Source organism: Pomacea canaliculata, linkage group LG6 (genome assembly GCF_003073045.1).
Source record: "Pomacea canaliculata isolate SZHN2017 linkage group LG6, ASM307304v1, whole genome shotgun sequence".
NCBI classification, from domain to species: Eukaryota; Metazoa; Mollusca; class Gastropoda; order Architaenioglossa; family Ampullariidae; genus Pomacea; species Pomacea canaliculata.
In genome coordinates this window covers 11,250,531-11,276,539 of record NC_037595.1, presented here as the reverse complement: position 1 = coordinate 11,276,539, position 26,009 = coordinate 11,250,531, and the positions used below count along the sequence as shown (strand labels likewise).

Here is a 26,009-nt window from a genome sequence, read left to right as displayed (position 1 = left end):
ACTGGAAAATAAAATAATACTAGTGTGGACACTAGTGTACATCCACGTCGCACTCAAAACTTGGGTGGAATGTACACATAGACCGTACATGTCAGCACGGACTACAAGCCGAATATTGATATCCCCGCTTATGAGGAAAGAAAGATAAGAGATAAAGAGAAAGAAAAAAAGCAATAAAAATAAAGTTTGAAAATTCAGTTGTTTTTATGTTTGTGTCATTTGCGCTGTTCATTCTTCTCTTCTTTATATATTCTAGTTTTGTTTGTTTTGTGCTTCACTTGTGTGCTACAGCAAGACGCAACGCGCTGTGCACCCTAATGGTAAAATGGCTATTGTACTTCTCTCCGAGTCGAGAACTTGAACAAACAAATGTGTGGCATATTTTGTTCAACAAAGCAAAATAAATTGCACAAAACAAAAAAAAAATTTTCGAGATATTTGTGAAGCTGCTGACAAATCTTGCATATTTCATATTTCATCCACTTGATTATTTACATGTGGTTTTTGTTTTTCGATCACTTACTAAGTCTTTATAAGTGATCTTGTGTGGTTGATAAACGGTAAGAAACCTTTTTGCTACATCATTTGTACTTGGTGCGTGAAATTTATCTTCTTTAATTAAGGATGGTAATACTATGGACGATGTAAACCAGGATAGCAAGAGACAGCAGTACAGTGCCATAGGAAATCAATTCCACGCTTCATGCGGGTGGATGGTAGCATTTTCTGCACGTGACCCTCCTCATAAATGACATCCTTTAGGTAACACTACAATATTTTATTTGTAAATACTGGTAACGACGCGAAGACGGTCATCGCCTGGCAGACGCTCACGTGTTGATAAAAAGATAAAAGGAATAAACGATGATGATGATGAGGAGGAGGAGGAGGAGGAGGAGGAGGACGAAGACGACGACGAAAAGCAACTATTATTTTACAAACGTAACCGTGCATTTCATTCCCTCCGCCCCGCTGTATTTTTTGTGATCAAGGGACGTAAATCATGAGTTCTTCATGATCCCGTGAGAGTAGTGCCCCTTTCCAACTTTTTACAACTTGAGGGCCTTCCATGGTCGGTTGTAATCTATTTTAAAGGTGTAGAATCATTTTTAGAAAAATAAACCTGACAGTCTTGTAGTTTGAGGAATTCTCGATTTTTTTAAATGCCAAGATTAAATTCAGTTTATGTTTTCTGATGATAACAAATCGCTATTTTAACTCTTCACATCTGCTTTTAGAGCACGTTTTTCAAACAACCGTTCCTAGATTTTTGGTATCAAATTAAAGCTTATCTTCTCCCCTAGATGATGAAAATGCCTGCTACTACATCATAGATTCTTAACTATAGGATTAAACGCGATAGTGTCGCAGTGTTTGACCTCGGCCATGACCATCTTTTGACTCCGTGGGCTGAAACTCGATTGAGCAGATATTAAAAACTTTTTAAAAAAATTACTGATTCTGAATAAAATAATTAAGATTCAAGCTATCAAAAAGCTAAATTAGGAGAAGTTGTCTTTTTTGTAGTTTAAAAAAAGTAATGTGTACGTACCAATTGTGTGTTTGAAGCGAGTAAGTAAAAACATAATTAAAAGTTTGTATGGCCTGATCCAGAGAAATGATGCCAACAGAGAAAAAGGCAGAGACGACATTTACTTCCTTAAATACACAAATTCTTGACAACGTCCAGAACTGAACACTTTTTGTTTTTGCACAGGAGCGGATGACGGTCTAACCTGATTATTGTAGCCTTGACACAGTGTAAGGCTAACATATTAAAAACCCGTTGGCTGCCATTTTTCCAATTAAATAATGAAAGAATACCCATATAATATTGAATGCATAACTTCTCCGGATGTATTGAACGACGAACGAACCGAAATGGTTGATCTGCACACAGCTGGTAATTTGTAGGCTTCTCCCTTTCTTTAGTATACATATCGTATGTACCAAATATTTTGTGGACTCCTTAGTAAAATGTTCCTGTTGAGAAAAGCCGTTGACGAGATTATAGCTGAGATAATAAAGAGCAAAACCGCTGGTTTTGTTCGTTTGTTTGTTTGTTTGTTTTGTTTGGAGTTTTGTTCTTTTGTCCTTATGGATTTGCTGGAGAGAGGACGTCGACGAGGCAAACAGAACAGAAATGATGGCTGAGTGGCAAGGAGTGGACAAGCCGAAGCCGCCAGTTGGATGATCTACTGGAAGGGGCACAGAAATAGCCTAATTGGCACACCTACATCAAACTTACTGCAGCTTATTATGTCCAACCAATGACTGGAAACAGGGACAAAAGAGAGAGATCTGTTGCTCTTTTGCACGTAAAAATGTTGCAACCACACGGGCTACCAGCCCACACGTATACCTGGTACATTATACGAAAAGCACAATTCAGTTCTTCTAGGTATGATATAGCACTAATACCTTTAGTGTGTGGGTGGGTGTATGTGCGTGTTTGTGTGAGGAAAAATATACCCGTGGCAGGTCTATTAAAACGTCTTGAATTCTCAAGCAAACCCTTTCCAGAAATGTCTCTTGGTGCATTTCATAAATTATTATAATGATTTGTACATTTCTTAACAGAGGCAGACTAACAATAATTTCGTTTCAGGCAAGCGAACTGTGTTACCCAAAGACTTGAAGCACCCACTGGCTAGAAAGGGATTTATATTAAAACGAACCGCAGTATTTGTATTAAAACGAACCGCAGTCAGAAGTGAAGTGGAACGTAGAGCTTCAGAAATACGGAGAAAGATCATGATAACATAAGACCTATGACAAGATAAGAAACAATTTTTTTGTAACTAGAATATTAAAAATTCATGTATTTAATATGGTAATTTACTTTAGCGATGTCCATTACAACATATGGCAAGAGTTATCAATTTGTCTCCCTTATATTACTAAGCGCGGTTACAGCTAGCAATGTTTCGTGAGGTACTACTGAAGTAACACAAATATTTAACTGCAGTGGAAAGGAAGATGTCAACATACTAATAATTTTAAAAACGTTATAAACAAGGCTTGGCGTCTTTTTTATCCCTTAAATATTTTGATCCTTATATATTCTCATTTGAAAAAAAGAATTTTGAGAAAATTCTTTTTCTCAAAATTATATCTTGACTAAAATTAAATTTAAAAAGAATTGTTTTCCATATTCTCTTGTTCTTTTCTACTTTACTCCCCTTTGTCAATACATTCGCATGGACAATTAAGTCAATTATACACACTAACACATTTATGTATACATGTTATACAAAAAAGACATGTGTGGAAAAACGGAGAAATGTAGTGTCTTATAATTTTACTTCCCAACTTTCACGTGTTTTTTTGTAATGCAACACACCCACACACACACACACACTCTCAATCTCACAAAAATAACACCAGGAGCTATGCAAAGTTCTTGGTTGGTATTTTCATAGAGAAATCTCTATCAGTCTAGTAATGCCTGGTCAGAGCATTCTCTCATTTCAGATTGAAGTCTCCAACTTATCCCCTTTGAGTTTTTTGATGATTGTAGCTGATTTCTGACTAATAACCTCTGGTGTCTAAAAGCTAATGTAATTTATCTAAATGTATCTCTGTCTGGAATGGTTCAAATAGCGAATATTTGGATGCAAGGGCACCTACGTTACCTAAACAGCACCTTTTACTCACAGCACATGCATACAATCACAATATTTACAGATAGTATCTCATAACATACACGATTAAGGAAATATACACAACATAAAACATGCAGCAAGTATATTTTAATTAAACACGGAATAAGATAAATTTATTTCCTTGCTTGCTTGTTTTTTTATTCAAACGAATAATCAGGGCCGGTTGTACTATTTGGTGAACAATGCAATCGCCAAAGGCGCAGTCATGGAGGGGAGCAACTCATATCACAATCCTATCTAAATATATTTCAAAATATCATAAATAGTGGAACAGTTGAGCACAAACGTTCTTACCGTTTTTATACACTATTTGTATTTTATTTCTCCCCTATTTCAACCTTCAAGTAGTTTCCAGCGCTATGTGGACTTTGGACACTTGTCGGTGGTGGACATGTTGAGTCAGAATAGTCGTCGTCGTTACTTACGGCGTCGCCAGCGACTCCATCACCGCTGTGTATCACACCCTCAGCTTCCTCGCATATTTCGCCAGGGTGATGACAACACAATCCTTGTATGTAACTGAGGGCTGTACATGTACAATATACTGTAATAAAATGGAGTCGTGAGCGGTGTTGGGGTGTTTTCATAGTGAAAACATTAAATCAGAGTTAGTACATGTGATATGCATTGGAGGGACCAAGAATAACGAACATTATACTAAAGAAAACGATAATTAAAGTAACGTATACTGGAGGATTGAAAATTTAGATGGAAATTTGACGACCCATTGTTTTGTGAGTAGTTTTGACATATGGTCGTGAGTATTTAATTTTATTATTTATATATTAAATTTATTATTATTCTCAGCTCAGTCAGTGTATTATGCTTAATTTATCTGTCAAATTGATATTAATGGTTCTTCTGTAAAATGAGAAAGAGAGGAGAGAAAGATTGAAAGTACTAACCGAGGTGCCAGCGCATAGCTTAGTGGGAAGGAGTAGCTATTAATCTATTACAGCTAATGACAAGTCAGATCAGATTGACACAAAGGGACAAAGAAGGTGTAGAAGACCAGTTTTCTACTTTAATGTAGCAACTCCGTAGTCGGTGCGGTGTTACTTGATAGTTGACCGTAAGATGAAAAATAGAAAAGAGAGAAAGAGCAAAAGAACCTAAGAGGGATAAATTTAGTAGAGAAGGGTAGAGATAAATTTATCGCACTTAAAAGAAAATGAGATCAAATTAGCTGGACTGGTCAGGGAATGGCAGGAAAAATGTAATTAAAACCCCACACAACATCGTAAAAACAGACGCTGTTGACCCTAAGTGATTTCCCTCTCTTGAGACTTCGTACGGCCAACTCGACCTCGTCCAACAGACCTGGAAAATCGGCGGAGTTGGATGCTGTTCTTTCGGTGGTCAATCAAGTATTCCTTAGCTACCTTCGTGGTATGCCTTTCCTGACGTCGTTGTTTACCTTCTTGTTCTTGCGAGCTGCTTTGGGGTTGCTTTTCATTTCATTCGTCAAGCTGCCGCCACAGCCCAGGGACTACGTGGCAACGGTCTGCTCCCTCGTTATTGTCGCAGCATCCAGAGGTACGCGCCCAGATGAGCAAATCCACTTACCAATCGCTTAGCGAATGTGGAGCGGCATTAGTATCAGGAAGTAAACAGGAATAAACTTTCAGCAGCAGTAATGACTGGTAGAGTTAAGTGGATGGTGTGTGTGTGTTTGCGCGCATAACAAGATGCAATAGTAGTGCATAGTATAAGTAGTACCAATTGCTGATTGTACTGAGGCGCACGTAATGAGCCGATTTTTTCAGCGTACGTATATACATATATTTGTGTGATCTATTTTTCATAAATTCCTTCTGATTCTTGATTTACTAGTATAATCTTTTAACCCTCTAATGGCCGCTAGGGTCCATACCAACCCCAACCAAATTTTCTCTATTTATAAAACGCGAACCGTTTATCTCAACATTTTGAAATTTCTTGACTTTTACACTTTAGTGGTGGACTCATTGTGAATGAAATGAATTTTCAAACATCTGCACAAATCGAAGCGCAAATTAAAATTCTAACGTATGGACCCTAGGTATAAATGCCACATTCTGAAGCGGCGGGTAAACGGGAAACGAAAAACTGTTTGGTAAACATGTTTTTCGAAAACAGCGATTTGCTAAACCTGCTTGCAAATTGTTTTACAAACCAGTTTTTGGGGCTGCTGGTCTCGCGACAAACGTTCAAATACGCTGTTTGGAAAACTTTGTGCACGACAGTAGCTGATGACAGAGTTCATCTGACCTGCTCCTGTAGTGTGTGTGTGTATTTATACGCATCTGAAAAAAAATGAAATAGGGAAAAGATCCGGCGAATATTTGTTTTCAACACTTACAACTGACCTCCATAGTTTTGGCTTTTGATTTATCTTCTGCTATGGTTGTATTTGTAGGCTAAGGAGTGATTAACTTATAGTGTAAGTTTAGTACTGGCCGCTCTATTCTAGCGATAAAGCTATTGAAAGACAAGTCATAGAAGTACTTCAGTAGTAGTTCCTCATTAGACTGTTGGCTGTATAAATTTTAAAAATCTTTTTGATTGCAAATTTACAGGTTGAATTCATAGTGAAAAAACATGGAAAACATTTTATACCAACATACTGCAATTTAGATAAACAGTACACCCGCAGACAGGAAAAACAGGTCTGTTCTGGAAAAGTTTCGTGTTTTTTGTTTTGTGAGAAAGAATCATTGCGTGAGTTTTTCGCCTCGCCTTCCCTGTGTGAACCTGACCTCGCCAGCGGACCCGGTTTTGGGCAGGACGAATCTTCGAACAATCTATGGATAATTAGCTTTGATGATTTCTGCGTTAGTGGGAGGGCTGGAGTTGACGTGAAGTGGTTCAGTTGCTGGTGGTATGTCAAGTAAAGATGGTGGACGAGGTAGATTCAGGACCTATTCAAAGTATTCCATCCAGCTTTCTCTTTGTCCTGCATCGTTTGTTATGGTCTTGGCGTCTTTGTCTTTGGCCGACTTGTTTGGGTTTATGTTCCTGCCTAACAGAGTTACTTATATGGTATTTGCAGGGAAAGTTCTTTCTGAAATCCATAGTCCTGAGACATAGCTGCTGTTTTCCTCACTGCCCATGTTTACCCAAACGATTTACCACCGACTGGGTTACGAGAAAACGAGAGCGCGAGACCTACTATATCGAAAGTGTGAGTTTTCCTCTTCAAGCGGAAATGAACACTATGACCAACTGAATAACAGCTGAATTCATTAGAGACGGAAGTATGACTGTATGAACTATGAATGTCACATGCCACTGAGGAGAGACAAACAAGTGGGCGATTATGTGCGCAGTCTTTGGACAGAAACATTTGTATCTGGCTATATACCATCAATGGACGTTCTGTATGTCTCAAGAGTTATCAAATATTCGAAATTCGAAATGTAAATTTTGCTGACGTTCCGGATACAGTTTACGTCGATGTCCTTTCAGTCTTCCTCATACTTATCGTCAAAGAAGAAGCAACTGGTGAGTAAATCAATGTCATTTGTGCTTGTTCCCTCGAGTTTATTGACTAAAAATACTCTTATTATTTAATGCCATGTTTGTATGTTTTGAACATACACATAAAAAGTAACATCGAGGGGTTTACTTCAATTTAATCGAGGGGTTTACTTCAATTTAATTCAATTACAGCGCAACACTATATCGTCTGTTGACTCCCAGCGTACGTAAACTAAGCGACAGGCGGATGTGATCACATCCGGAACTTTAACAGAGAATCTAGTGTTGTGTGACTCACATTACCGAAGATATAGGTTTTATTTCAGGAACACACTGGTGTTCTAAAGCGAGGGAGAGCATGCATTACAGTCAGTTGCTCTTGCTGAGCTCATGATTCATGAAACCAAAGCAACAAAGAGATGTAAACTTTACATTTCCTCTTGATCCCTCTGTACGAAGAAGTCAAACTGCAAGGGTTTTCAAGGGAGGTAAAGGCCACATGACGCAAGCAAGCATAAGTAAGTACATGCTTGTCTCCCATCTCTTTTGATGACAAGCAGTATATTCTTGCTGAAATTGTTCTTGTTTTAAGTTATATATATTTTATGTCATCATGTCTCCATCATGGACGGAAAAAACCCCTGAAGTAATTAAAATATCTAAGCCAAGTTTGTGTAGAATAGAAAATGTATTATCGATGGAAATGATACGGAAACGATTTTTTTAAAAATTTTGTTAGTTTTATTCATCAATTTAGATAGAAGAGCAAAGAGACCGACTAATAAAGAGTGAGAATCTTAATCGAAGCCGGATCAAAACTACATGTGGAACAATCGATGCTGTGGGCATTAATGTTGCATTAATTTGTTTAGAGTATGTTTCTTAAATATGATAAACTTTTAATAGTGTAAAAATATGTAAGAAGGAATAAAATCAAAGTATTAAGCACTCACTCACGCGTACGCCACCTGCCCGTCTGCCTTTTCGAGACATAATCTTCAGACATGTCCCGCATTTCTACAACTGATAAATAACATTGGAAACCACTGATCTTCTCGCTGTGGGTGTTTGCGTGAGGCCAGTTCTTTCCCCTGATGCAAGTTACGACGACTATGACCATCGCCACAGATGTAACACTTAACTGGCCGCTTTCTTACCGTGGTCATAGCTGTATGTTGCTGGACCTTTCAGACAATTGTTCCTCTGTATTTCCCACATCATCAACCTTACCTCAGCACAACTGCTGGTCAATTTCTCTAGGTCCCTCTCATCTGTTCAGCTACTTTCGCCATTTACAACTCTGTGATTGGACGTCGTGATCACTATTTTCACCCCCGTGCTTGTGTTCACCTAGTGATGATAATCATAACCTTTAGCTCTACTGCTCCTGACCTGCAGGCGTGCTAAGGAGTGGATAGTTGAGCAGTAAGAGCACTGATTCAGAACTGAAAGGTGCACCGGTTCGATACCTGTAAAGCAGCGGTTCTCAAACGGTGGGGCGACCCCCCCCCCCGGGGGGCGCGACGTGCTTACAAGGGGGGCGCGAAGGTGGTCATTTTTTACAAGTTTCTTATACCGGTATTAGTGAAATTAGCTTACATTGTGTGGCTAAGGGGGGGGGGGCGCACGGATGTGCCATTGTTCGTCAGGGGGTGTCACAAGTAAAAGGTTGAGAACAGCTGCTGTAAAGGATAGCTCACTTTCCCCAGTCGACTCAACTGGCGGGAATATGTACCTGCCTCCAAAAAGGGTTTGGGAAGGTCAGAAATCGAGGCGGAGAAGACAGGTAACGCTGGACCCGAAGTCTCTAGCACCTCACTCACTATCGACCCGAAAATGGTCATGGGACGACCTTAACCGTTACCTACCTATAGGGGTGTGATATCGCACCCCCACGATCACTTGAACCACTACTGGTTTTATTTCTAGCTCATTCATTAAGTCAGTCCTCTCTGCGCCGTATAGCAGGTGAGGCGACAACAAGGGACCTCCATCTGGTTCTGTCTGCTGTTGTTTTGGAACTTGTCTCAATGTCTCGAGTGATCGTCCTCTGCTCGTGAGGTCATTCTAAGTCAGGGGTGGGCAATTAATTTCCCCAAGGGGCCGCATGAGAAATTGGGATGGTTTTAGAGGGCCGGACTAATATAGTTAACTCAGTTTTACCCAATACTGTACATATAGTATATATATATACTGGCGGGCGGGCAAGCGGGCTGGCCGGTCGGAGACAGGAGGCGGGCCGGATCCGAACCGCGGGCCGGCGTTTGCCCAGGTCTGTTCTAAGTGGTTCACTTCCGTGTCTGGTTGGGCCTTCCTCTTTTCCACTTTCCCTTCGGTGTCCATCGAAGGGCTGTTGTGGGGAGTCTGAAGGCATTCGACACACATATGTTCTACCCATCGCCACCGACGTACGATTGCTTCTACCAAGGAGCACGTCCTTGCCCTGTCCTTGCCCTGTCTTGCAGTTTTTCATTCGAGATGGTGTTGGGCCAAAAGATCTTTTGTATGCACTCAAACACTTAGTTCAGAACACTTTTAGCTTTTTCTAGATGGAGGCTGTGGTGTTCCAGCCCTCTGACGCATATAGGAGGACACTAAGAATGTTTCTCTTGAAGATCTTTATCTTTGTGTGGATGCTGAGGCCAGTGGATCTCCAGATGGGCTTACGCATTGCAAACGTTTGGTTGGCTTTGCTGCTCCTGGTGTTGACATCTTGTTCACAGTCACTATCTGGTGTCAACTTGCTGACAGGATACATAAATTCTTTTTCGTCCATTAGTGGTCTCTCGCTTCAGGTTATTATTATTCGTCACGTTGTTCCTTAGGACTTGTTTTTCCAGTGTTGACTCTTGAGTCCTATCACGCTGCCAGGCTTGCTGAGGTTTACGCTCTTTTGTTGTTGTTGTTGTTGTTGTTGTTGTTGTTGTTGTTGCTGCTGCTGCTGCTGTTGCAGCTGCACACATGTTCAACTGCCTCTTACTGACGTCTAGTTTTATTGAAAATGATCTCATGTATTACAGCTCGACCAAAGTTTTCTTATATGCATAAATAAACCAATTATATTCAAGTATATGCATTCCGTATATTATTAGGACATTCATTAACATGGTTAAAAGAATGATCGATGTTGTTTGGAAGACTTATGTGATTTTAAGGGATTTCCTGTAAATAAAAAAGAAGGAACGATGATGTAACTGAACACAAGAATTTTATCTTGGCACATACATATATATATATATATGACACAAATGATATTTTCAAATCTGAGGGCATATGAATGAATACATAAAATGACATAACAACTTGAACAATAACACAGTGCAATAATATATAACAAAAAAGCTTAAAGTGCTAAGAAAAACAAGCAGTCAACACTTCACAGTTGTAAATGCAATAATTGTATACATATTCCTTATATAAAGTCATAAATATTTACATTTAATCCCTTAAGTGATAGCCGGTAGAACAAAACTATTGACCGTATCATGTCTACTTAAAGTTGACTAGTTTTGGATGTAGTCCTTCCTTAACAGCATACATCAGGGTATAAAACATCTGTGATCACATTGGGGTAAATGGAATCATGAGAAAAGGCAGACAGTAAAGTGCTTCTTCGATGTCTCTTAGCTCACAGATAGATATATTCTCTTCCGTCTGGCAATAAAAATCTATGCTATAAATGTAACTGGGATTTTAAGAAATTTTCGTGAGACTTTCAACAAATTAAGTTTTATAAATGCAGGCTTTCTTCAAAAATAAAATTCTTCAAATAAAAGGTAAACTGGAGTTCCTTTTTTGTTTTTTTTCCCTAAGTGATTTTAGCTTCTAACCCTATATTTTATTATTATAATTGATCATAATCTCTTTATTACTATAGATATCTGTCATAATTAATGAGCGCTGTCAACTGTCATGTTCTATGGAGCCACAAACACTGAAGTAAGCTTAATGTTCCAGCATAATGCCGCAAAGGTTTGCAAAAACATGGGAATCCCTCAACAAAATGGAGCTAATTACTGGCTCAGAGTTTTGGGAGAATGCCTTCTCATAAAATAAACCTGTATACGAAACCTGATTTGTGGCAATGCTGCATGCTTGGAGAGATCAGATTTTGAATAAAACGAGAAAGTTGCTTGCATGTACAAAACAAACAAACAAACAAACAAACAAACAAACAAACAAACAAACAAACAAAAACCAAAACAACCCAAAAAAAAAAACCCAGAAAACAAAACAAAAAAAAGGGTTATCAGTGAAGTAATGAATAAACTAGATATGTACTTTATTTTAACTAAATATAAACAGCCTGCTTTCTGAAACTTGTTATACAAAGTCACAATATAATTTAGGCTAGAAATTCATTCTGTAACTTGTAGACAATAACAACTAAAAAAAAACCAATGGTTTCTGTCATTCATATCTTTTTTTTTTAAAGAAGTAAACCGGTAGATTTGAGAGAAAAATTTGGACCAGTGGGTATTTAAACTTTTGTTATTTTCATGAAGTATGTCATGTACATGAAGTACTTTTTGCCTTGATTGCATTTAATTGATCCTGTGGCATGCGGTAACTATTTGCAAGGGATACAAATATTCACGTGTGTTTACAACTGGAAGACTAAGGTTGCCTAAAATACAACTAAATAACAGAGTCTCTTGCGCAGTGAACAGCTACACAAATATTTACTGAGGTGAAGTAAGAATGTTGTGATGGTTGAGGTAGAAGAGGCAGTAGGGAGACCGATTTGTTCTTTAACTTTCTACCATGTGAAAGTAATCCAGTTGCAGATATTATTAGAGGAAATTCGCTATCCTCCACGGTAACTTACTGACCCTGACGATCCACTGAAAGGACATTCACCTGTGATGTGGGTAGATGGTGTTGCAGCCATTACAAATACCACATTTAGGAAAGGTGTCATTCATAGGTATCTTGTGTTTAATTGTTTACATATCAGATATATTGCATAAACCCTGGTTATCCTAATGTCTATGGCGGTCAGTTCTCAAAAAAAAAAAAATTGTCGACCTTGTCTTGCTCTTGTCTTTTGTGTTTGTGCCATGCTGGTTGACACGGGGATAAAGAACAATGGACGTTTAATTGGGTTAACTAATTGGTGGTGTGTTTAAAATTGTGTATTTAAACTCATTTGAGAAAATGAGCAGATAAAACAAACGGCTGTGATGTTCGTGTTAAAGACGTTTCGTCCTAAACTTCAAAGCTCTGGTTACAAAATGGGAAAACAGAATACAAAATCAGGGTGAACAAATGTACATCAAAAGGCTATTTTATCCTTTGTAAAATACCCCGAGTATCTTACGTTTTGAAAATAAACATTATACAATGTAGCGAATGGTAGACACGAATAATTTCTTCTTATTCCTTTTCATCACCAGTGGAGCATAAGGCCACAAGACAAACATGAAGCACATGTATTACTGCATTTACTGGAATGATAACAATATTGCTATTAGCGAATATTGACACAGGTGTTGTAAAGTCCCAAGGGGTCGACTGGGTCGGTGGGGTTCACCTGATCAGCCTGTCCAATGGGCACGTTTAGATTTTCTCTGGGGCACAGTTCGTGGTGCTCCTGGACAGGAGTGTGACCACATCCAAAGCACTGGACTAACGTGCGGCTGTTGGCGAAGTAGCCGCCGGCAGCCAACCTGGAAATTGAGATATCAAAGTTACATAATTTTTTTCACATGTAAACAAGCATTGATAAGTGTGTAAAATTGCTTATAAAACTGCAGAACTATCTCTTAACAACGTAGAGCCGCCAATGTCAGAAGACTAACAATATTGAAAGCGTTTCTTTTTCAGATTTAAATGAAGCATAAATTTAAAACATTTAATGCATGTCTCTTAAGTCCAAGAATAACTTCATTGTTTTCTTCTAACATTTCATGCCTATGTTTTCAAAATATTGGAAATTCTAAATGTTTACTTGTATAAAGTTTCCACTTTGCACTGGTATGTACATTTTTGTTGTTGCCATTTCTCACTCAATTTATCCTTCCAAAACTTTCCAGGCTTCTAAGCAGATGGTTGCTTTTTATGTCAGTGAGAGTATTATTAGTAATATCTAAAGAGTATTAATAGTAATATCTAAAGACAGAGTAAGCGATAACTTGAAATGGAAATGACTTGTAATTATGTCAAGCTGGTTACCATATACCAGATAGACCAAGGAATTTCACACATTTTTTACACATATCACATAAACAGGGACGATATGCATTGTCGTAGTATAAAATTTACACGTTTAGGCATCATGTCATCAAACAATAATATTTCTGTATCGAAGAATTTATGCAGGTTCCAAAAATTTATTTCATGGGTAGGAGAGTATTGGCTGGCAGGGTCAGAGAGGAAGATCTGTCCTTCTTTTAGTGCAGAGGAGTGTTTTGATAAAATAATTGAGGTGTTTTATATACAGAGAGAGAGACATACAATGACATGACATCTTTAATGCTAATGACCCGTGGTCATCATGACATGCGGAGATATTTACAATAATAATAAAATGTTCAACAGCAATCAATAGGCAAATAGACATTTTCATAGAACTTGATATGGTCGTCAGGCATGTTTTCTTACAAAAGGGACATTATATATATGTTCACTATACTTCTATCCATCTATACATAACACATCTATAAGTAATTGAACATTACCTGTTGAATAGAGTGGTGTATATATATATAGGTTTAATGTTCTTCTACGTTGTGTTGATGCAGCAAGATACCATTCATTCTACAATACAATGCAACTTTATGGATCCCCAGAGGCAATTCAAAATAGTGTTCATACTAGCAATAAGATACATATATGTATGTCTGCATCAACATGGGAACAGTTCAATTAGTTAAAGCTAAAAATGAACATCTTTCATCTTGCTACGGTAGAATGTTTAAAATACACACGTCTTTGAGGACACAGGAGAGAAAGTTGTTGATTTCCGCATTGCTTGAAATACTAATTTAAAAGTGTGTAAACAACAAGTCGGCATAAAATATCCCAACAATAATAAACATAGCATCGATACCTTCTGGGTGTTTCTTGTGTCCTAGTATTTGGAAAATCATTGTTGATTGCGAATGTTTCAAGCCTCAGATCTTCCCTAGCCATATCTTCCCGGTAGCAGGCAGCCATTCATCTTTTTTTTCACAGGAAGTGGTTAGTCATTGCAAAATTTAGGCTTTCAAGTTACAGTCAAGGCTATGACGGCTCAACACGTTTGAAAATCATATTTAATTACGATTGCTGTGCACTTTATTACCACTTATTAGCTCTGCCTCGGTTGTCGATATTTAAAACAATCGAAAAATTTAAGTGATTTCGACCCCTTGTCTCCTTCCGCCGACAAACCTCGATATCGGTCCGCGATGAGTAGAAGACGAACTTGTGTATGGTAGCAATTTTTGGTTATTGCTAGCATTTCAACACAAGCATTTGGTGTTTCAATGAGTAATATGTCTATAAATAGCATCTAGCCTTATCAGTTCGTACTTTCGCATCAGTTGACACTGGGATCGACTTGACATTGGTAATACAGTGCACATCGTAATGTTCATAATATGTATATAATGACTACTGCGGTGTCCTCTGTATTAGCTGGAGTTTGAATAGGAGTAATGACTGCTTATACTGTTTTGGATATTTGCTTTGAAATTATGTGTATTCAAAAATTGTATGTTTGCAATTTAAGTTTATGAATACATGGATTCTTCACATTCATCAAAGACCTGTCCACTGATCACAGCAAACAGAGAAGAAAAAGAAAGGATTTTTTTAAAATTCAGAGATTGAGGAACAAAGATCGGATCCAGAAATGTATTATCACCCGTGAAGGCATGACTGGAATTGTTTTTCAAGTTCACTTAAATTTTTGTCCTTCTATTTATATTGTTGTTACTTTTAGAATGATACGAAGTAATGTGCTGCATTATCAGTCGTAGCTTATATTTTACGAGATATCTTCCCTACTCCAATAGCTTTTAATTAGTAGTATGTGAGTTATTACTGTTTTCTGTAATAAATAGCAAGAAATCTAACGTTTCAAATCATAAATTATCTCTAATAGTGTGTGTCTATATTTATATATAGCTGTGCATAATCCAACAAAACAGTGAGGGCAATTTAAATAAATCTATATATAGCTAATATGGTTTCTTTCCCATAATTGAAGGTAGACTCAAACACCCATGATACCCCTAAGGTGCACGAGCACTAACATTTAGTAGATATCACATGCTCCTTATAATCATTCACACACCATCTCTCACAACACAAATATGCACACAGAGTGGAGGAGATTGAAGAAGAAATGGGTTCTTTATTATATTTTCAAGAATCATAGACTGTTGTCATTGTGTAAGAAATAATGTAGCACAGTTTTTGATGCTCTTTGTAGAATTATTGCACTGTCACATTACAGTGTACTTGCAAGCACAGTAATTGAAAGAGAAGAAAGTATTGTCTTTGAAGCAAATCTAATCCCTAAAGTAATTTTAAAAAATAAAATTTAATGTCTATTTTACTTCTGTCAAATTGTTTTTTTTAATCCATTGCCTATAATTCAGATGATGATGCTGACATTTTGAGTAGGAACTGCAGATGGAAACCCATTTGCCTCATACCAGCTGTTCTTTGCCCAAACCTTATGGCGATGATAGTGTCACTGATCTGCTCTCCTTATGGACCTTTCATACAATGACCTTTACACACTGGAAAAAAAAATGTTTGGCGATTAGTTAAGAAATTTAGGAAATCAATAGGCGAGGGAGAAAGTCATTTATGTTGTAAAGTCAGAAATAAGTACCAAAAAAAAAAAACTTCTCAGAACAAAAAACTTTAATGATCGTATGATCCAAAAATTGACAGCATCTATTTATAATCAGTATACTTTCTGGGATACTATGGAGAAAATCTCTCAAAAGTTAAATACTTATAAAAATAACATTCTAGTTAATACTAGTAGTTAATACCAGCACTGTAAAAACCTGTTCGATAAGAAGGTGGATAACCATGAAGAAGTGATAACAGAGGATTCATGGGAAAAAAACTCTTTTAACCGTCCAATTTCAAAATAAGAAATCATGTTAACTTTGAAGAAATTAAAGAACAAAAAAGCTGCTGGACCAGATGGAATAATAAGTGAACTAAAATACTCTTGTTCAAAAGTTGTTGACTTTTTTAAGAAAAAAAAGGTATTGAACTATTTCTTAAAGGTGTATATCCTAAGAAATGGGCTGAGTCGATGATCCTACCACTCTACAAAAAGGGTGATAGGAGCAACTCTAGTAGTTATAGGCGGAGTCTGTTGTTCACGCGTGTGCCTCAGCGAGACGCACAGCGCTGTGCGGCTCCAACGGCGTCCAATCATCAAAACCTACGCAGGAAAAAAAAAAGAAGAGAAAAACTGCTCTATTTTTTTTTTTATTTCCTTTTTCTTTTCTGCCTTGAGATGTCCTGTAGGCCACCACGGCGAGCGAGCGAACTCCTGGCTGCTAAATAGGTTTGAGGGGGGCGGGCTCTCTAGTCCAGGCGGCTTCACCAATTGTGGATGTTGTATACACCAATGACGTGTATAGGTGGACTGCTGTCTGTCTGCCGAGACCAACGCTTAGCCTCTTGCGAAGTTCTCCGCTGTTAGTCTCAGCGAGTTTTATGATATTGATATGTATATTTTATTTGAGTTATCCACCTAGTCACCTTACACAGATATTTACTGGATTAGCTGACTTTTGGGGAATTTAGCTCGAGCAGATAGCCGTAGTTGGTAAGGAATAGCAGCTATGATAAGTCATTTGTTTCACATTCATGGCTATTTTTCTGCTTATCCCTTAACAGACCGATAAACAGTTTCTCGTGACAACTGTGATCTTGGTTATCATGAGAGTGCACAAGCCATAGAAGCTGGATGGCTGGAGAAGACAATGTGCTTTTTTTTCTTTGTGAATTTCTTGCTTTAACGACTGTTAATAAGTGTAAATCAGAATTCACCCATCTTTGTTGATTAGGCGAACTGGCAAAAGACATCTGTACCTACATATCCAGAGAGCGGACGGAGAATACAACACCATGAAAGTTATTGTCCACCAGGTGAGTAGAAGTCTTGACAGGACTTTCTGTAATGAGATGAGCTATGACGATGCAGTAGGTCTTTGAGGATGTCCTCCTTAATACAGTCAAACCTACCAACAAACATCATTATTCCAAGAGTGAGAAAATTTATGTACATGTACATGTACACATGAGCTCTACTGAGCTGAATGTGAACTAAAGTTTCTCTTAAGGTATGTGTTAAAATGTGTTTGTCCGTGTGGAGAGATTGCTTTATAAAAAAAAAATTTAACGTTTCTATACAAAAGACTATCTCTGATGAATGAGAATAATTATAATCGAGTAAGAGTGTAACCAAAGCAGGAAATGATCCAAAGAGAACTAACTCCAATTTCTTCTCAGCTGTATGCCACTGATAGCGTCCCTTGTCAAACCTTTTGCCGTTGTAATAATTTTAAACATCGAACTGGCGAGACACAAGACTGAAAGCCATGAGCTTACTAAACTTCACAGGGTATGGGTGAGGGTTTGTGGGATTGAGGTTTAGAGGAATGACATTTGGAACGCCTATAAACTGTAAAAAGGAAGTGGTAATGTAGCTCAAACTCCCGGTATGTGAAGTAATCAACATTATCTGTTTATATCTTCTGGCAACCAATCATTGAAAAATAAATTGTGGTTTCCCATAACACTGAGGCTGTAGACAAGACATTCTGCGTTAAATTCACCAGTAAATTTGGATGCACATATTACATTTAGTTGTTTAAAATGTTTCTAGCCATCATACCTGGCAGGGTTGTGTTCTATTAATTAGAAAATTTATAAACTCACTACCTAGACAATATATTTTTCCAGTTCTGGGTACAAGCATAGTGTAGATTTCTTTAATACTGCCTAGCTGTAAACATTTTCTTTAGCCAACATATTCTTACTGCAGACAAGAAGAAATAAACATTAACCATTTCAAGAACACCCTTTGTATGTAAGGTAATCATAACCTTCCTTAATGATTTTTCTTGCTCGCTTTCCATGGATAGAACAAAAAAAAAAAATAAATAAAAATAATCACGGTAATTAAAAACTTTCAAGCGTGATTTTTTCATGCTTCTTTAGGTGTGATTTTCAAGTGTAAGTTTGAAGTGTGATTTCTAAAGGTGGCGTTTTCAAGTGTGATTTGTTTACAGGATCCTATTGTAGGCAAGATTTGTATAATTATCTCCCTTACACCATATGCTTGCCATATGCCGAACATAATCAGACAAGCATTGGAGTAACAAAATACACGTGTAAGGACATATATTTAAGTATCATTTATTCATGTATTATACATTAAATTACAATTTGTAATATTCATTCAGAAGTGCATCTGCACAAAGAATGCTGTGAGTTTGCTAACAGACATGTCAACGTCAGTTTTTCTGTTTTTAATCATTAGCAAGAACTTTAAAGACAAATAATCCATGACTGGTCATCTGAAAAGGTATCAGTGGCATTGTTTCGGAGATTGTTTTTTTCAGAAACCCATCACTCAACGATGAAAGAGGCATTCCAGGATGACAGTGGTGGACATGCTTGGTTATCTCGCCCTCGTGAGACTTTCAGGTATCCATGGGTTCCTCTGGTCTGGTCTGATTAAGCATCGTAAATTTTCTTAGGCAGTTGGCATCATGGGGCAAATCTTGCCTCAACCCACAGCAGAAGCATTCAACTCTTCCCCGAACGTAGAAGTACCCATCGGATGCAAGCCTGAAACAGATCGTTTTTCTTGTCACATTTCTTTCTTGTACTTCTGTATTAATTAATACACGTGGAAGTCGCAGCACCCCTTACATGTGTGATATATATTCAGATAGTAAAACTCTTCACACTTAGTATTAGACAGGCAAATACACTTTCCACTTTCAAACAAACTAGCAAACGTTTTAAGTAATGTTGCCTGAGGCTTAAAGCTTTCTACTGAGTACACTTGACGGTCATTAATCATCAGAGATACTTTATATACCTGCTTCTCAGACCTCAACCTTTACCTCACAGACTTAAATACTTTCAAAGCGCAACCAACTCTACTCCATTAAAGAGATTGAAAGAATGAGAGTACCTTTTAACCTCCTCGTTTGTTATAAGACCATTCTTAAAGTCCTCATAGTTCTCGAAAGTCCGCCACCTGGTCTCCACGCTGGTCATGAAGATGGAACTGCAAGGGATGGCTGGTACCTCAAGGTAGGGAGGTGAGACGACAGGGTCAGGTGAGTGCTGGCATCCTGATGGTTGTGATGTAGTAGCCGACTGAGACGAAGCTTTTCCAGGCGTAGTTTTAGCAAGTATTTTTTCGAGACTAGTTTCTAGTTCCGTGTTTACAATTATGATGTCTCTAACCTGGTGATTCTGCAGATGAAACAAAACAATTCATGCAGCACATGGCACACTTTGTCATATTACAGTGGAATAATTAACTTGTCATCAAAACTGTTTTTCTCGTAGTTAAGTCTCGCATAAAACATTAGGCTGTTTTTTTTTAAATTAAGAAAACATTACATCACTCTCAGATTGAGATGAAGCTTATCCTACTGAACTAACGAGGTAGAACCACCCCTTGCAGTCTGTTGGTTTTAAACAGCGTCCCGTTATCGGTGGTAAATGTTATTTAAAGTGTTTTTCATTTTTCAATTTAACATTCTTCAACCAAAAGTTCCAAAAATATAGTAAACCCTTAGACCAGTGGTTCTTAAACTTGTTTGAGGTACCGAACCCACAAGTTTCATGTGCACATTCACCGAACCCTTCTTTAATGTTATCTATTGCGGGTGTCTTGACCTCCGTGGCGGAGGCTCCGCCGAAACCCTTAGACCGACTCACCGAACCCCTAGGGTTCGATCGAACCCCAGTTAAGAACCACTGCCTTGGACTGTATAATAACCGTAGATAATTAGTACATTCGTCTTACTACAGGACCTGTGAACCAAATATTAAATGCTCTTACCACAAAATAACTTTCTTTATCTCAGAGGGTTATTCGGGGGAGCTAGGTATACAAGCACCATAATCTGTTCATTTCCTCCAGAGAGACTCATGCATTTATGTTTTACAGTTTCCTTCATTCTCAAAAGCTAAATTGAAGTATATAAATTGAAAGTATACACATGTGAATTCGCTTTGAATAAAGGATGTCCTGATTTACAAGTTAAATTTTAGCTATCACAGTATCTCTGCTTACACGCTTCCCCCATGATATTTTAAAATTCTTTAAATGATTTCTTTTTTAATGTTCTTCTACTTTTTTAAAATGTTATAGTGTACTTTTATTAAACATCTATTACTGAGTGGTCATCTAAGTGAAAGAAATTCTACCAGACTTGTATCTACCGTTAGTACATTAGCTCATTTTTGTAAATGATAACAAAATAGTGAACCGACTCAACCTGTATGTATCTATTAATAGAAAACATCCCAGGCTCGTTTACCTAGAGTAGGACGGTCTAATGAACCCACTCCTTCTGGTTGGTATGTATCGCCTGGTAAGGAAAAACGTCTAGGTAGAACATGGATATCAAGTCTGACTACAATGAAACCTTTGTCTAAACTAGAAAAGTTGTTAATTAAACGGTGCCTAAATGTCTAGAAAAACTTACCAGAATAGATGACATCTTGTAACACCAACGTTCTGCTATTCGAACACATTGGGAAAATGTCGCTCATGATTTGCTTATATAACTGACTTGTAAACCTCACTGACGATTCCTAGCTAGGTGAAAGCGAGGTTCCATTGGATGAGCGAACACTCGGAAGAAGAGGGGGGGAGATGGTTACATGCCCGGGGGCGGGGGGACAGGTCGTGCGCCACAGCTGTCATATCGTTTGGGCTTGTTGCTGGCTGCTAAGGTGGTCGAGGTGCTGTGCCTGCTCTGTACATCTCAACTACGCCGTAAGCGCAAAGGTGTCGACTAGCGAGTTGCGTGTCCGCCATATTGACCCAATCTCGACTCGCGCTCCCAATTTGCGTATTACAACCTTTGGTGCGCGAGTCGAGATTGGATCAATATGGCGGACACTGGGACGTTAAGTTCAGTCACTAACCTTTTAACCCGAATTCTTCATACAAGCACTCGAATAAAGCACGTTGGTGTGGAGACGGATTTTTCTTTGACCCTGATGTGAGGTGAGCTTCAAGGCAGAAAAAAAACAACATATTGTTCGTGCTGTGGTAAGGACAAGCAGGAGCTCCTTCCGGAATGAACATGTCTAGCGAAAATTACCATTGGTCCAGGTGAAGGTGGATCTCTCCACTGAAAGTTTGCTGATTATTTTATCCTCATAAATGTAACGGTGTGTGTGAGAGAGAAATAGACAGTATACAAACGACACAAACTTACCTCTAATCTCCTAATCCTCACCCCATTATCATCCTTTGGCTGCAAATATAAGTTCGGGAAAAAGCACAAACACACAATGTAAAACAAAAAGTAAAAAGAACAACTGCACATTACTCATTCTCCTGTGATAGTGCTGTCGCAACATTCTCCTTCAACTTGTTTACTGTTACTGAGATCTCCACACATAACCACTCGTCACAAAGGTGGTTTGTCAACAGCACCAGTCGGCATACATTAAAGTGAACTGCGCCCTCATTAGTCGTGCATCTTTGAGAAGTCAATATTAAGGTGGAACTGTTCTCGACACTTTTGCGACGAAGACTTGTGTTCGTGTGTATGAGTTTGTATACATGGTATGTTCTGACTTGTTTTGTCTGAAGCATGATTGGTGACAACATCAATACAGTAAATGTGCTCACCCAGTTCCTACTACCAACTAATCCAAGTTTTGTGTAGTTGCGTTCGTGCATGCGTACACAAAACAAAATCTTTGTGCAGATGTGGTAATAAGAAATCCTCTCTGTATCTGTGCTCAGTGAGGTGACACACATGGACATCACCCACCAGAAGCAGGGAAAATTATTACCCTCCCAACCTCCAAGAAGAGTGTCGAAGACACGCTCTCACTTTTAAAAAATCTGTCCAGGGGTTTTATGTGTTCTATGTTAAGTTTGCCCAAACAATTATGCTTTTTTCTCTGTTTCTTTCTATCTCTTTTTATTCCTTGTTTTTCTAAGCCAGGCATCCACAGCAAATATTTTTAACAATTTTACATTCCCTCCGACCAAAATTGTCTTTTGTTGTCTTATTGCATTTGTTATTTACAACTTTCCTTTGTGTTTTTTCAGAGCTAAACTCTTATTTCACAATTCCTGTTGGAAGAGAGTCAGAGCTTCCAAGTTTCCATTGTACAGATTTATTCCCCTTAATATTATATCCCCTAGCTGTCTTTTTTTTGTTGTTGCTTCGGTTCCTTCTAGATTTTTAATCTGTAATATATTGCATTTAGAACTCCTGCAAACTGTAGAAAGTTCGTGGTAAAGTAGCTAAAAGTACTGGTATGTAAATTTATTATTATCTTCGTGTCCACTTTTATACCTTCTCACAACCAATCACTAAAATAAATTGTGGTTTCGCTAACAATATAAAGGTTGTAGAAAAGACATTCCACTTTAAATTCCCCAGTGTATTTGGATGCACATTTTACATTTAGTTGTATAAAATGTTTCTTGCCATCATACCTTGAAGGGTTGTGTGTTTTATTCATTAGAAAATTTATAAACTCACTACCTAGACAATATATTTTTCCACTTCCGGGTAAAAAACATAGTGTGGATTCCTTTAATACCGCCTAGCAGTAAACATTTTCTTTAACCAATATAAATTAATAAACACTAACCATTTCAAGACAACTCTGTGTATGTAGGGTAGGCATTACCTTCCTTACTGATATTTCTTGCTTGCATCGATAGCTTTAAAAAAAATCAGTCATTAAATCTTTCGAGCGTGATTTTGTTTTCATACTTCTTTAAGTGTGATTTTCAAGTTAAAGTTTCAGGTGTGATTTGTTTACAGGATCCTATTGTCGGCAAGTTTGTCAAATTATCTCCCTTATACCATACGTTTGCCGTGTGCCGACCATGATCAAACAAGCATTGGAGTAACAAAATACACGTGTAAGCACTCATATTTAAGAATCATTTATTCATATATTATATATTTCAATATCATTTGTAATGTTAACTCAAAAGTGTTTCCACAAAATATTTTTCTGTGGATGGCATGTGCACAAAGAATGCTGTGTGTTTGCTAACACAGATGTGTGTCAACTTCAGTTTTTCCGTTTTTAAGCACAAGCAGGAACTTTGAAGATAAATAATCCATGACTGGTCGTGTGAAAAGGTATCAGTGGCATTTTGTCGGATTTTTTTTTTCAGACACACATCCGACAAACGATGAAAGAGACATTCTAGGATGACTGTGGTGGACATGCTTGGTTATCTCGCCCTGTGAGACTTTCAGGTATCCATGGGTTCCTCTGGTCTGGCATGATTAAGGATCATTAATTTTCTTAGGCAGTTGGCATCATGGGGCAAATCTTGCCTCAACCCACAGCAGAAGCATTCAATTCTTCCCCGAACGTAGAAGTACCCATCGGATGCAAGCCTGAAACAGATCGTTTTTTTGTCACATTTCTTTCTTGTACTGCTGTATTAATAATAGGGGAAGTCGTAGCACCCCTTACATGTGACATGTTCATCCAATTAAACTTTTGTGCTTAGTATTAATCGCAGTCAAATACATTTTCCATTTTCAAAACAAACTAGCAAACGTTTTCAACAGTAAGTCGCTTGACTTATGAAAGCTTTTCTACTGAGTACACTTGATGGTCATTAATCATCATGGGTAGTTTATATACCTGCTTCTAAGACCTCGACCTTGTCTTGAGCCTTAAATACGTTAAAAGCATAACCAACTCTACTCCATTAAAGAGATTGAAAGAATGAGAGTACCTTTTAACCTCCTCGCTTGTTATAAGACCATTCTGAAAGTCCTCATAGTTCTCGAAAGTCCGCCACCTGGTCTCCACGCTGGTCATGAAGATGGAGCGGCAAGGGATGGCTGGTACCTCAAGGTAGGGAGGTGAGACGACAGGGTCAGGTGAGAGCTGGCATCCTGATAGTCGTGATGTAGTAGCCGACTGAGACGATGCTCTTCCAGGCGTATTCTTAGCAAGTCTTTTTCCGAGACTAGTTTCTAGTTCCGTGTTTACAATTATGATGTCTCTAACCTGGTGATTCTGCAAATGAAACAAAACAATTCATGCAGCACATGGCACACTTTGTCATATTACAGTGGAATAATTAACTTGTCATCAAAATTGTTTTTCTCGAACTAAAACATTAGGCTGTTTTTTAACATTAATAAAATATTTCATCACTCTCAGATTGAGATGAAGCTTATCCTACTGATGTAACGAGGTAGAACCACCCCTGCAGTGTGTATGTGTGTTTTTGAACAGCTTCAAGTGATCGGTGGTAAATGTTAGGAAAAGTGTGTTTCATGTTTAATTTAACATTCTTCTGCCAAAAGTTCCAAATACTATAGTAAACCCTTAGACTGTATAATAACCGTAGACAATTAGTACCTTCGTCTAACTACAGGACCTGTGAAGCAAATGTTAAGTGCTCTTACCACAAAATAACACTTTCTTTATCTCAGAGGGCTATCCGGGGGAGCTGGATATACAAGCACCATAACCTATTCATATCCGCCAGAGAGACGCATGCATTTATGTTCTACAGTTTCCTTCATTTTTAAAAGTTTAATTCAAGTATACACATTGAAAGTATACACATGTGAATTCGCTTTTAATAAAGGATGTCCTGATTTACAAGTTAAATTTTAGCTATCACAGTATCTCTGCTTACACGCTTCCCCCATGATATTTTAAAATTCTTTAAATGATTTATTTTTTAAGTTCTTGTATTTTTTAAAATGTTATAGTGTACTTTTATTAAACATCTATTACTGAGTGGCCATTTTAGTGAAAGAAATTCTAACAGACTTGTATCTACCGTTAGTACTTTAGCTCATTTTTGTAAATGATAACAAAATAGTGAACCGACTCAACCTGTATGTATCTATTAATAGAAAACATCCTAGGCTCGATTACTAGAGTAGACGGTCTAATGAACCCACTCCTTCTGGTTGGTATGTATCGCCTGGTAAGGAAAAACGTCTAGGTAGAACATGGATTCAAGTCTGACTACAATGAAACCTTTGTCTAACTAGAAAAGTTGTAATTAAACGGTGCCTAAATGTCTAGAAAACACTTACCAGAATAGATGACATCTTGTAACACCAACGTTCTGCTATTCGAACACATTGGGAAAATGTCGCTCATGTTTGCTTATATAACTGACTTGTAAACCTCACTGACGATTCCTAGCTAGGTGAAAGCGAGGTTACGTTCGCCGAGGTAACATTCGGAAGGAGAAGGAGGGGGGGAGTTGGATACATGGCCGGGGGGAGGGGGTTGGGACAGGTCGTGCGCCACAGCTGTCATATCGTTTGGGCTTGTTGCTGGCTGCTAAGGTGGTCGAGGTGCTGTGCCTGCTCTGTACATCTCAACTACGCCGTAAGCGCAAAGTAGGTCTCGACTGGCGAGTTGCGTGTCCGCCATATTGACCCAATCTCGACTCGCGCTCCCAATTTGCGTATTGAGACGGTTTTCTCTCTGACCCTGATGTGAGGTGAGCTTCAAGGCAGAAAAAAACAACACATTGTTCGTGCTGTTGTAAGGACAAGCAGGAGCTCCTTCCGGAATGAACATGTCTAGCGAAAATTACCATTGTTCCAGGTGAAGGTGGATCTCTCCACTGAAAGTTTGCTGATTATTTTATCCTCATAAATGTAATGGTGTGTGTGTGTGAGCGAGAGA

The 26,009-nt window shown here is 38.1% G+C and overlaps 1 protein-coding gene and 1 long non-coding RNA gene across 2 annotated transcripts; both read right to left on the bottom strand.

Annotated features, from left to right (window-relative positions):
* Positions 1-12,390: 12,390 nt before the first annotated feature.
* On the bottom strand, positions 12,391-14,540 carry LOC112567366. The gene is made up of 2 exons (XM_025244065.1): positions 14,176-14,540; positions 12,391-12,793 (listed from the first exon to the last, which is right to left on the bottom strand). The coding sequence occupies exons 1-2, from the start codon at positions 14,280-14,282 to the stop codon at positions 12,595-12,597; spliced, it is 306 nt and encodes a 101-aa protein (XP_025099850.1). The 5' UTR covers positions 14,283-14,540; the 3' UTR covers positions 12,391-12,594.
* Positions 14,541-23,249: 8,709 nt separating this feature from the next.
* LOC112566372 lies at positions 23,250-24,337 on the bottom strand. Its single transcript, XR_003099573.1, has 2 exons — positions 24,079-24,337; positions 23,250-23,731 (listed from the first exon to the last, which is right to left on the bottom strand). It is a non-coding gene; the product is annotated as an uncharacterized LOC112566372 (long non-coding RNA).
* Positions 24,338-26,009: the final 1,672 nt, after the last annotated feature.

What these genes read in the sequence shown, in the direction of transcription:
- LOC112567366 (XM_025244065.1), bottom strand. Translation starts at nt 14,282, where the DNA reads ATGGCTGCCTGCTACCGGGAAGATATGGCTAGGGAAGATCTGAGGCTT. An exon ending in ACACAAGAAACACCCAGAAG is followed by an intron (nt 12,794 to 14,175) that starts GTATCGATGCTA and finishes CTCAATTTCCAG; the next exon opens with GTTGGCTGCCGGCGGCTACT.